Raw genomic sequence first — 14,114 nt, 5'->3', positions numbered from 1 at the left:
AGATCCAACAATGACCTGCTTCTTGCATCCTCTACCATCACCTCCTCTCATGCTAGACTACAGGACTTCTCTCCGGCAGCACCAACCCTCTGGAATGCACTTCCTCGTGTTGTCCGACTTGCCCCTAACCTCTTCTCCTTTAAACGTTCCCTAAAGACCTTTCTGTTCAGGGAAGCTTATCACCCGACTTATTAACATATTAACTTCACTTAACTAACAGCTGCCCTCTATCTCCCCACTAATATCATTCTCACCTTTGCAGTCCCCACCTCCTGTTTCCCATCCTTCCCATCTAGATTGTAAGTTCCCACGGGAATAGGGCCCTCAATTCCCCCTGTTTTTGTCTGTAAAATTTTGTCTTATCGTATTGTTTCTCCATTGTACTGTTATCCTTGTACCCATGGGCAGCGCTGCGGAATCTGTTGGCGCTTTATAAATAAACAATAATAATAATAGTAATAATAATCCAGATTCCCAGGGCTGGACTGGGAATAAAAAGCAGCCCGTTCACTCCCTATAATGCGCACACCCTATTTTTCTCAAAGATGATTACTGAAATACTCCTTCCCCCAATATATTGTTTCAAAATTATATTATATTAGTTTGTATTGAAAAAAAGTTCCAGATTGTTGTTATATGAACTCTAAAGCCCAATTGCATTGATTAATCACCCCTTTAAATTGTAGAAAATCTCCTGGTATCCTGGTAGGCCAATCCGGCCTCGAACATTCCACATGACTGCAAAATGAATACCGCTATATCAGTCCCACACTGGTGTTACTTAAATATGTTTTAAGACATTCAATTACTGATAAGCAACATAAATAAAATGATTAAACAAAAATAGCAAAGCAAAGAGATAAACATGTTTAAAAATGTATATTTATTTTTTTCATGTTTCAATAAAAAAATTAAATATCATGGTTATCAATTACACTTTTTTTCTAAATTTCACAGCCAAGTATTGGTTTCTTACTTAAAAAAAAGATTTGGCAATTTGAGTAAACTCTATACATTTAAAAAAACAATAACAAATACTGCTTTCTCACAAACACACAGCACCGAAAAATAAATATGACCTTTACAGAGTATATTTATTTGGTTTTTAATTTATTCTGACTACACACAATTGTTGGGTTTTGTGTTTAACCCAAAAATATAAATTCAAGCACTTCAGGACATACGGCTGGATGAATACATTTCGGGTTAGATTACAGGTGGAGCACTATTTTGCTTGAGATTTCTAGCATAAACTGTGATTGAGTGAAATTGATACTGTGAGCATCTGTGCGCTCATATCACAATTTGAAAAAGTTTTTTCTCTTGAGAGCAAATATTGTTCATACACAAATTATCAGAGTAGCAAGTAAACAGTGCTTCCAATTGTACAGTGTAACATGACAATAACAATTTATACTTGTGAAATTTACTTTTCCACTTATAAAATAATAGCAAAACTTGTAAATAAATTGTTTACCTATTTGAGCTGGGGCATTATTGCTATACAGTGAATGTGTGTAGGATGTGTGATTTATATTCATTGTACTGTAAAATTGATTGTTATACATTCTTTCTAAACATGTTTTTTTCCCTTTGCAAGGTTTTGGTCTAGAATCAAGTACAGGATATTATCTCACAGAACAAAATGTCAATGGCTTTTCAAGTTAAGTGGGCTTTAAAACTGTTCTCACACCGTAAAACAGGCTTTTGTAAAATGGTGAGATTTTTTACATTGAAACTATTGAGCTACTTAATTCTCACACAACTGTATGTTTTTGTTGTACAGAATGGGATTTACTTACAGAATAATTATAGCACTCCCCTTGTAATCTAGGCCTTCATATTTACCTCTCAACATACATAGCTACATAAATCCATCTATAAAAATCCTATCCAAGTATGACATTAAAACATATTGTCCTATTTGAATTATGTAAACATCCATTCCATGAAGGTCATTTCCTTGATGGTCCAGGGTACGGAGGAGGTGAAGGATACTGCATAGGCATTTGTTGGGTGGGGGTGTATGGAGGAGGTAGATCCAGTGGATATTCCATCTCATACTCATAGCTGTATGGTGGTGGAGCACCTGAATAAAGAGAAACAATATCTGCATAAAAATACTACTGTTATTAATCGAAAATAGTATGGTCATATTAAATCAAAGATTGCTTGATATCATACTCATGAATGTATGGCTAATAACATGTTTAATGATATGCAATAAAACAGCTCTGCAATATAGATATATAGCTATTATTTATTTTCCCCGTTTTCCTGTAATTTAAGTCCAAAAATTAAAAGTTTTCCATTTCAGACAAATGGAAAAGTACATGGCAGGTATTATAAGCCTAACCCAGTCACATATCCTTATTGGCTTCAAAAATAATATTAGATAACAAATATTTTGCTAACTTAATAACTATGGCTGGTCTTGTCTACCACAATAACAAGTCAGGATTGGAAAAAATTGTCAACATAGAAGTTGGGCAAAAGTATGCATCTATATAGCACTTCAGTCTCCCTTAATTAATTGAGAAACATCAAAATCGCAGGATGTAATGAGGTGATGTGTTTAAAATTTAACCTTTATTAGCTTATGTTAAAATTGCAAAACAAACACAACAAAACATATAAAATTACAATAAGATTAGACCAGTAAAGAATACTCAGCTACCCCACTAATACTAGTGGGAGGATAAATGTACTCGTCCTGGGATAGATGGAATAGAAATTTGGGTATAATATTGGCACTAATTCCACCCTTATATATGATCTGTTATGTATCTTAGGTATAATGAACCATCTGTATCAATCTAGTAAGGTTCAACAACCAGTGATAGTGCAGGAGATATAACTGTATCTGCTCCTAGTATGAAATACTTAAACACCCATCTATAATGTGGTGTAAATGTACTTGAGAGTGGTGGAGATAAAATTTATTTATCAATATTGTAGATAGATCTAAAATATTATTTGGGTCTCACACTCTCAATTTACAGGGCAATAATTATTTGGGTCCTGTGTTTCTTGTCACAGGCTCATATTGTTGTTGCTGGATACCTATCTAGGCACTAAGAGTGATAATGGAAATAATAAGAGTTGCAAACTGGTGAAGTGTTTGTCTCAACTTCTGTATATGCAATACTTTGGGTCCTGTGTTTCTTGTCACAGGCTCATATTGTTAGATCTATAAGAGAAAGAAGCACAGAGAGGCGCCAACATGGCCTAGTAACGTCACGGCAGTCAGATACAAAACATCAGCAGGATAGGAAATATACTCACAAGCGTAGCGCACCCAAATGGTGCTATTGTGGCAGCCTGGAACATCAAACAGTGGTCCAGCTCACTGGTGTCTCCAGCCAGATAGAGATGATCCTTGGCGAGGGCCTATCCTATGATGCCTATAAGGGCAAAAAAGGCACACACATAGCCCAGTAACGTTTGTACACCAGATAAAAAAGGATTCAAGGTTGTACTTACAGGAAACAAAGCACCACCAGGTGCAATATCAGCAGTACTGGGACCTCTCAGCCGCCCAGTGGACTGTGGAATCCAATTTGCAGGATGCAGAAAATCACCACTTTGGAAGATAGAACTAGCACACACACTCTGCCCCCAAACAGGAGCAGAATAATTGTGATAAAGCAAGTGTATATTTAAAAACTTTTATTTTAAAAACAGCGACATGTTTCTCAGCCACCACAGGCTGTTTCCTCAGGCTATGTTAAAATGTTAACAACACTTGCTTTATAAAGACAATAGAACACATAAAACTAAATCTGATAGGCTAATTAATTTCTAAAGTGTAAACACCTGTTGCACAGGTCAGCAGTTGGTAGGCATGGAAACCCCTATATACAAAGCTCTCATATGTAACACAAACCATTATGAGCAAATCCAAATAAGAATAGATATCTCTGTATTAACCTCCATACCATTGCCATACCCAAAATAGACAATAGCAATAACCTTGTAACCCTTCAAATTAAGATTAAAAAATGGAAAACAGTAATATAACAATCACAATAAAAACATTTGTTATACACCTCAAAATAAAATAATCACAATATGTACAACAATATAATATACCCACATAAAAAACATAAGCAGGATACATGTATTTTAATAGTCTCTATTCTACATATAATCACATAATATGCCTGACCACATGTATGTTTTATATCACAATAGATCTATATTTTTCCTTTAGTATTATAGACCTTAATTGGTATTATATCTACATTGTACCCTCCTTTAAAGTGTGACATTTATTTCTCTGCCCTAACAAAAAAGCTCTCATATGTAACACAAACCATTTTGAGCAAATCTCAAATAAGAATAACCTATAACTATATAAGTAATTAATACTAGATGTGTCAACATGAATATATAAATACATTTGCTAAGAGGGAATCTCAAAAAAAAAAAATAATAATGATAAACCCTATCTGTGATATCATATATGCAAAATGTATGTACCTATATTTAATATAAATGTACTAGCAAGATATTTATAATATATAATAAAAATGATAAGCCAAGAATAAAGTGTGGAATGTAATCAAAACCTAAAGCTATATCTAAATGACGTGCAGAAAGTATATATGTAAATATGTGTAATCATTGGTCCAACATAAAGATACCCTTGTATCCTATAAATAAGTCATCTGATCATGGTAATCTTATAAGTAATAATAATATTAAAGTGCTATACCGCTAATGTAAGTAGAAAATAAAAAAAAAATAAAAAAAAATTGTTACACATGGCGAAATACTAAACAACCACTGTGTAGGATAATGCAAAAACAATCAGCAACCCCTATCTATGTGTGATGTGATATTGGTGTGAAAAAGTGTCAATGTGACCTAGCCTAATAAAGGCCAAAAAAAAAAAAAAAAATTACACAATGACTAACTAATGTTAAACCCTATCTGTGATATCATATATGCTAAATGTATGTACCTATATTTAATATAAATGTACTAACAAAATATTTGTAATATATAATAAAAATGATAAGCCAAGAATAAAGTGTGGAAATGGTTTGTGTTACATATGAGAGCTTTTTTGTTAGGGCAGAGACAAAATGGTTTGTGTTACAAATGAGAGCTTTTTTGTTAGGGCAGAGAAATAAATGTCACACTTTAAAGGAGGGTACAATGTAGATATAATACCAATTAAGGTCTATAATACTAAAGGAAAAATATAGATCTATTGTGATATAAAGCATACATGTGGTCAGGCATATTATGTGATTATATGTAGAATAGAGACTATTAAAATACATGTATCCTGCTTATGTTTTTTATGTGGGTATATTATATTGTTGTACATATTGTGATTATTTTATTTTGAGGTGTATAACAAATGTTTTTATTGTGATTGTTATATTACTGTTTTCCATTTTTTATTTTTTAATCTTAATTTGAAGGGTTACAAGGTTATTGCTATTGTCTATTTTGGGTATGGCAATGGTATGGAGGTTAATACAGAGATATCTATTCTTATTTGGGATTTGCTCATAATGGTTTGTGTTACATATGAGAGCTTTGTATATAGGGGTTTCCATGCCTACCAACTGCTGACCTGTGCAACAGGTGTTCACACTTTAGAAATTAATTAGCCTATCAGATTTAGTTTTATGTGTTCTATTGTCTTTATAAAGCAAGTGTTGTTAACATTTTAACATAGCCTGAGGAAACAGCCTGTGGTGGCTGAGAAACATGTCGCTGTTTTTAAAATAAAAGTTTTTAAATATACACTTGCTTTATCACAATTATTCTGCTCCTGTTTGGGGGCAGAGTGTGTGTGCTAGTTCTATCTTCCAAAGTGGTGATTTTATGCATCCTGCAAATTGGATTCCACAGTCCACTGGGCGGCTGAGAGGTCCCAGTACTGCTGATATTGCACCTGGTGGTGCTTTGTTTCCTGTAAGTACAACCTTGAATCCTTTTTTATCTGGTGTACAAACGTTACTGGGCTATGTGTGTGCCTTTTTTGCCCTTATAGGCATCATAGGATAGGCCCTCTCCAAGGATCATCTCTATCTGGCTGGAGACACCAGTGAGCTGGACCACTGTTTGATGTTCCAGGCTGCCACAATAGCACCATTTGGGTGCGCTACGCTTGTGAGTATATTTCCTATCCTGCTGATGTTTTGTATCTGACTGCCGTGACGTTACTAGGCCATGTTGGCGCCTCTGTGCTTCTTTCTCTTATAGATCACGCCACACCAGGATGACCGTCCTATGACAGAGAGCTGCCTTCTTTCTTTTGGATTATTCTTTGCGTGGACATTTTGTTATTTGATTATACCAATATCATCTGGGTCCACTTGTGAGCATATCATCTCTAATAATCTGATATAAGTGTGCTAGGTTTATTGTATATTCTCTTAATTATCTGTATATATCTGCTTACTGTTTGCTGCTTATTGTTAGCGCCCCCTAGGAGTGTGGTGTATGTTCTATATGCACCACCCTCCTTATATCTTTTGTTATCATATTGTTAGATGCAGAGTGCCTGTCTAGGTACTTAGGGTGATAATACCTATGATATGAGTTGCACATTGGTTAACGGAGTTAATATATTACGGAGTGTAAAGTCCCACACCTAGATTGACCACCGCGTCTTTTGTCAGTGGCTCATATTATCACAGGTAAAGTAAATAATGTCTATAAGTAGATGGAAGGATTTGGCCAAAATAAGAAACTTAGATTATTCTGCATTCGTGGCTGCCAAATTGGCAGAACAGATAATAATAATTGTTATAAAAGTACCAGTGGGATATATTGTATCATATTAAATAAATATTTCAACACTCCCCAAGGTACTTAAATCTTCAGGATTAAGCAGATAATATTGTTTATTTTGGATAGATGCCAAAATGGCCAGATTATACTAGCATAAGGTAATTATATTGTATGCATGTTAGATACATTAGTATCCGAATAAATTAGGCCTGGGGACAAGGTTTATAATATACTCCCACATAGAAAGCTCCTAATGTACATTTAAATATGGTGATAGTTAATGGTTACATGGAAAGAGTAATCCTTTGTAGCTTGTGTGTTATACAGATTGGCCAGCATCGATTGCTGCAATGCTGTTTTAATAAACGTGGTTAAAGTTGCTCACATAAATGGCTACAATCTGAATTGGCTACTGATAAGTATAGTTATAAAAGGATATAATGTGAATATAGGTTCCCACTAACTTTACATGTAAATTATATTGGTTGTACAATGGAGCTAGGACATCATTATAAGGCACCAGCGAAATACTACTGGGTAGAACTATTGAAAGTTAACATATATCTCTGATACTGTTGCATATATTCTATCATTCATGCTTCTATAGTTTAACCCTGTTAAATTAAATAGTCTTATGAGTATAACTAGGTTCGCTAGTGCTTAAATTACGGTAGAGAGGTAGCGGAGAATTAACTTATTTACAATACAACTAAATAGATTGTTGGCATGGTCTAATTTTAATGCTGAGTTAAAAACTGTTGAGTGTTGAAAAGCATTCAACACCCTCCCCTGACATGTTTCACCGACAAGGTGGCGGCTTTTTCGAAGGTGACGCGCGCTGGCGTCTCCGGGTGTTTATCACCTCGGCTCCACCTCCGATTTGAATCTGTAGCCAATCAGAGCCATCTTACCATAGGCAGGTTCTACACTGAGACGGATCGCTTGTCATTCCATCTAAATTCACTCCTTCAAGTAATACCAGTTCCAGTATTGATACATTCAATTTAGCTGTCTCTAATGCTATCAACCAAATGAATATACACCCGAAGAAGAAAAATCTAACTACACAAGAACGCAAGGCTCTCAAAGATATGGAATCATGGGATGACGTGATCATCAGGAATGCAGATAAGGGTGGGAATATTGTAATTTGGCCTGAGGAAATGTATGTCAAGGAAGCTATCACACAGCTCAAAAATAAGGAATGCTACAAGGAATTATGGGGAAGCCCAGCTGTACAATTTCATCAACAATATAACACACTGATTGAAACAGCAAAGAAAAAAGGAATAATCACTCAGAAAGAAAGCAAATTCCTTAGTACACCACATCCTAAAATAGCGACATTCTACCTCATTCCTAAGGTTCATAAAAACCAGCAACAACCTCCTGGCCGCCCTATAGTCTCAGGGAATGAAAATCTAACAGAAAGAGCAAGTCAGTACATCGACCTCAGACTGAGACAATTCCTGACCCAAATTTCCAGTTATGTAAGAGATACTATGGAAGTATTACAACAACTGAATGGCATTAATATCTCCAAAGACACATGGCTTGTTACAGCCGATGTCGAATCGTTATATACGAGTATAAATCACAAACAAGGACTAAAGGCAGTACAATATTTCCTGGATATGGATACAGAAGAGAGTGAAGAACATAACCAATTTATCTTGGATTTATTACAATTTGTGCTAACCAAAAATTTCTTTCTGTTTAGTAAAATTTTTTATTTGCAAACACAGGGTACCACAGTCCAATAGTGGTACAGCACTAAGATAACAAGGTGGTGCAGGCTGTAAGGGTACCACACAAAACCCTTAAAATAATAGCACAGTCCAAAGAATTCAGCAGCACTCACCACTATGTAGAAAATTCCATTTTTATTGGGATATTTCGAAATAGAAAAGACAACGTTTCGGACCTCTAGTCCTTAATCATGTCAAACATGATTAAGGACTAGAGGTCCGAAACGTTGTCTTTTCTATTTCGAAATATCCCAATAAAAATGGAATTTTCTACATAGTGGTGAGTGCTGCTGAATTCTTTGGACTGTGCAAACACAGGGTACCGCCATGGGTACTGCGTGCGCTCCCACCTATGCCAACTTATTTCTAGGCTGGTGGGAGCAAACAATAGTATTCTCTGACACTTATGATCAATATATCCAGAATATCCCATTATGGATTAGATATATTGATGACATCATGTTCATATGGGAAGGAACCACAACAGAACTAGAAATGTTCCTCCAAACCCTGAATCAAAACAACTTGAACATCAGACTAACCTACGAAAAAAGTCAAACTCAAGTTTCCTTCTTAGATCTACTGATCACAAAAGAAAACGATGGATGTTTAAGCACAGATCTCTTTAGAAAAAAGACAGCAACTAACAACGTGCTATACGCTACAAGTGCTCATGCCCCCAACACTACTAAGTCTCTACCAGTAGGCGAGTTCCTTAGAATGAGACGCAACTGCTCAGACAATGCTACATTTAAAACTAGAGCACTAGAACTGGAAAGCCGACTTATCACCAGAGGCTATAGTAAAAGATCAATTCGCAAAGCAAAACGCAGATCCTACCAAACTCCCAGAGCAGACTTATTAAAAGTGAAAAACAAAAAGCAGGATAACAAAACTCGTCTAATATTAACACACAATGATCAAACAGACCAAATTGTAGGCATAATACAAAAAAATTGGCACATATTGCAATTAGATCAGCAACTTAACAAATTCATAGGAGCTAAACCTGACATAGGCTACAGAAGAGCCAAAAATCTAAAAGAAATATTGAGCCCAAGCCATTATGTCAAGAAAAATCATCAGCGCAAGAGTATTGAGAAAGGTTCCTTCCCGTGTGGAAGTTGCTCCACTTGCAGCCACATGATCAAAAAGAAAAAGACGATCATTGATAGATTTGGCACACAACATCCTATCCAAACATACATAAGCTGCAATACAGTGGGAGTGATTTATGCACTTCAATGCACATGTCCGTACACCTATGTAGGAATGACTACACGAAAACTGCACACAAGAATTATGGAACATCTCCGAAATATCAGGAATGCATCTCTTGATGTATCCAAAGATAAAAAAACTACTTCCGTAGCTTCACATTTCATGAAACATCACCAATCTAAAACCTCAGAGCTACAATGCTATGGTATACAGAAAATATCACTAGGCCTGAGAGGAGGCGATCTGGAAAAAGCATTGCTAAAAATTGAAACAAGATGGATTTATTTAATGAATTGTGTCCAGCCAAAAGGACTAAATGAACAAAATAATTATTCAATGTTCATTTAAACCTTCATTCCAAAAATCAAGTTTCAATTTGTGAAACTTAAGTTACAAGTCAGTGAAAACATGATCTCAATGCTATAGATAAGGTATTGGATCTTAAACTACTATGCCATTCAGAATGGTTGATATTGTATCCCTGGTTAGTGATAAATTCACTGTTGTATTATACAATGGACAGAACTTACACTTAGGATTTTCACTCCACACTTTTACATTTATTTATTCCCTTTGTGTTCACCCCATGATTATAATCACCTTAAGTATCACTTAGTTAGTTTTTTAATTGACTAATGCAATCATTATATTTACTGTGTCTTAACGTCACAGTCACGGTTCCTTTTTTTATCCCCACGCATTTTCACACACTTGTCCCCCATTTCTAATTTGAAATCTAAACACTCTCACTTAAACATTCCTCATTACATCCCTCTCATTTTCTCTATATTCATTCTCCCCACTGGAATTCGAAGTGGCGCCACTCATACCGTCACACACCTTCACCCTACCCCAAGTACCCGATTTTGCCCCCCTCCCACATGTACACCTTATGAATAGTAACCCCTGCACCATGTTCAGGAATGTCATATTCCAATCACAATTTTGTTACACACACGCAGGGTCCTCACCTCATTTTTCTCCAATTTTTTCTGAGCCCTCACTTCATTCTGTCATTAGTGTCTACCTTTCCCCTTCCATTTTAATCCAATTTTTAAACCCCCTGGTTTCTTTCATTCACTCAATCTTACTCTTGATATGTATACACTCAAGGATTTTGTGCCATAATTGGCAAAAATTGTTAATAACACTTAGATATTTAATTCCGGGACCTCAACCAATACAACTATACACATATTTTAGTTAAATTCAACAATTCATCCAATACCCCATGTACGCATTTATTTAAATGAAATATACATTAAAAACCTTTATTATTATTTTCATCCATTGGTCAGTCCATGTTATATCTAATTACATCTAAATATGGCTGTATTTACACAATAAATCACACAATACATAACTGACATAGCTATTATATTAGCTAACAGCTCCAATGTTTATCCTTATTTTCGGAGACAAATGAAAACAATAAGTCCTCCTTCTTTCTTTTTGGTTCATACTAACACACTGTGTAAACCATTATTACATTGCAATATATCTCTATAACCAATCTTCGATGGAATGACAAGCGATCCGTCTCAGTGTAGAACCTGCCTATGGTAGGATGGCTCTGATTGGCTACAGATTCAAATCGGAGGTGGAGCCGAGTTGATAAACACCCGGAGACGCCAGCGCGCGTCACCTCGAAAAAGCCGCCACCTTGTCGGCGAAACATGTCAGGGGAGGGTGTTGAATGCTTTGCAACACTCAACAGTTTTTAACTCAGCATTAAAATTAGACCATGCCAACAATCTATTTAGTTGTATTGTAAATAAGTTAATTCTCCGCTACCTCTCTACTGTAATTTAAGCACTAGCGAACCTAGTTATACTCATAAGACTATTTAATTTAACAGGGTTAAACTATAGAAGCATGAATGATAGAATATATGCAACAGTATCAGAGATACATGTTAACTTTCAATAGTTCTACCCAGTAGTATTTCGCTGGTGCCTTATAATGATGTCCTAGCTCCATTGTACAACCAATATAATTTACATGTAAAGTTAGTGGGAGCCTATATTCACATTATATCCTTTTATAACTATACTTATCAGTAGCCAATTCAGATTGTAGCCATTTATGTGAGCAACTTTAACCACGTTTATTAAAACAGCATTGCAGCAATCGATGCTGGCCAATCTGTATAACACACAAACTACAAAGGATTACTCTTTCCATGTAACCATTAACTATCACCATATTTAAATGTACATTAGGAGCTTTCTATGTGGGAGTATATTATAAACCTTGTCCCCAGGCCTAATTTATTCGGATACTAATGTATCTAACATGCATACAATATAATTACCTTATGCTAGTATAATCTGGCCATTTTGGCATCTATCCAAAATAAACAATATTATCTGCTTAATCCTGAAGATTTAAGTACCTTGGGTATTTATTTAATATGATACAATATATCCCACTGGTACTTTTATAACAATTATTATTATCTGTTCTGCCAATTTGGCAGCCACGAATGCAGAATAATCTAAGTTTCTTATTTTGGCCAAATCCTTCCATCTACTTATAGACATTATTTACTTTACCTGTGATAATATGAGCCACTGACAAAAGACGCAGTGGTCAATCTAGGTGTGGGACTTTACACTCCGTATTATATTAACTCTCTATAACCAATGTGCAACTCATATCATAGGTATTATCACCCTAAGTACCTAGACAGGCACTCTGCATCTAACAATATGAGCCTGTGACAAGAAACACAAGACCCAAAGTATTGCATATACAGAAGTTGAGACAAACACTTCACCAGTTTGCAACTCTTATTATTTCCATTATCACTCTTAGTGCCTAGATAGGTATCCAGCAACAACAATATGAGCCTGTGACAAGAAACACAGGACCCAAATAATTATTGCCCTGTAAATTGAGAGTGTGAGACCCAAATAATATTTTAGATCTATCTACAATATTGATAAATAAATTTTATCTCCACCACTCTCAAGTACATTTACACCACATTATAGATGGGTGTTTAAGTATTTCATACTAGGAGCAGATACAGTTATATCTCCTGCACTATCACTGGTTGTTGAACCTTACTAGATTGATACAGATGGTTCATTATACCTAAGATACATAACAGATCATATATAAGGGTGGATTTAGTGCCAATATTATACCCAAATTTCTATTCCATCTATCCCAGGACGAGTACATTTCTCCTCCCACTATTATTAGTGGGGTAGCTGAGTATTCTTTACTGGTCTAATCTTATTGTAATTTTATATGTTTTGTTGTGTTTGTTTTGCAATTTTAACATAAGCTAATAAAGGTTAAATTTTAAACACATCACCTCATTACATCCTGCGATTTTGATGTTTCTCAATTAATTAAGGGAGACTGAAGTGCTATATAGATGCATACTTTTGCCCAACTTCTATGTTGACAATTTTTTCCAAGTTAATTTATGCATAAGCACTCAAGCTTAGGACAATTTATTTCTCCTGATAATTAAGCAACTCCCTAACCCTAGTGTAGTGCTGTTGCAAGTTCTTCTTCAACAAGTCAGGATTGATTCCTCCAAATAAGGCAAGTAAGGTAGGTGGAGTTTTACTATTGAAAAACAATAAAATGACTTGCAAGACTGATTATAAATGCAATTGCAATAAAATGTAGGACAATGTAGTTTCTAAATAAAAATAGTCTCACAGCTCATAATAACAAGAGGTGTTGAACTCTGTATATAGGACAAAGTGTCAGAATAGCTCTATTAAAGAAAGTTTTGTCACATTGATGGCATCACCTGTCTTACTGTTGGGTCTGTTTTAGTTCACTGAAAAAAATCTATCACATTCAGTCCTTGACAGTTTATAAAAATGCCAACTATAGGCAATAGTATTTCACAGGTTTTGCCAATGGTAACCTATAAAGACTATGTCATGTATCCTATTTAAGGAGAAAAAAAGTTACAATGATCAATTTTACCTTGTTGTGTTGGTATTGTTTGTTAAAGAGCATACCTTGATAGGAGCATGTGTGTTTTTCAGCACTATATGGTATAGCAGTACTTGCATTTCCAAATGCTTCCACCTTCTATTGCTCAAGAATGTGTAACATTAAAGGGACAATATACTCCAAGTTTCATTTAACTGCATGTATTAGACACTACTATAAAAAATAATATGCACAGATGCTGATATAAAATTCCAGTATAAAACTGTTTAAAAACTTACTTAGAAGCTCCCAGTTTAGCACTGTTAAAAAGATTAGTTGGAACACCCACTGCAAGTGCAAAAAAAGCAGACCCCCCCTCCCCCTTTCTCTGCATATGAAAAGTCTCTTTACACAAACAGTAGCAAGCTGGAGTAGGTATACATCAGTATTCTCCTAAAACTTTGGGGCTTGGTTAGGAGTCTG

At 35.3% G+C, this 14,114-nt stretch overlaps 1 protein-coding gene across 1 annotated transcript in view; it reads right to left on the bottom strand.

Moving 5' to 3' along the window:
- Nucleotides 1-864: 864 nt before the first annotated feature.
- CYYR1 (cysteine and tyrosine rich 1) overlaps nucleotides 865-14,114 on the bottom strand; it is a 251,918-nt gene continuing 238,668 nt past the window's right edge. The window contains exon 4 of the mRNA XM_053705996.1: nucleotides 865-2,089. Within this exon, the coding sequence (XP_053561971.1) occupies nucleotides 1,956-2,089 (134 nt within the window). The 3' untranslated portion in view covers nucleotides 865-1,955. The remainder of the gene's footprint in view (nucleotides 2,090-14,114) is intronic.

This window comes from Bombina bombina, chromosome 3, assembly GCF_027579735.1.
Source record: "Bombina bombina isolate aBomBom1 chromosome 3, aBomBom1.pri, whole genome shotgun sequence".
Lineage (NCBI taxonomy): Eukaryota > Metazoa > Chordata > Amphibia > Anura > Bombinatoridae > Bombina > Bombina bombina.
Note: the sequence above shows the minus strand (reverse complement) of the source record. Positions and strands in the feature narration are given on the sequence as shown.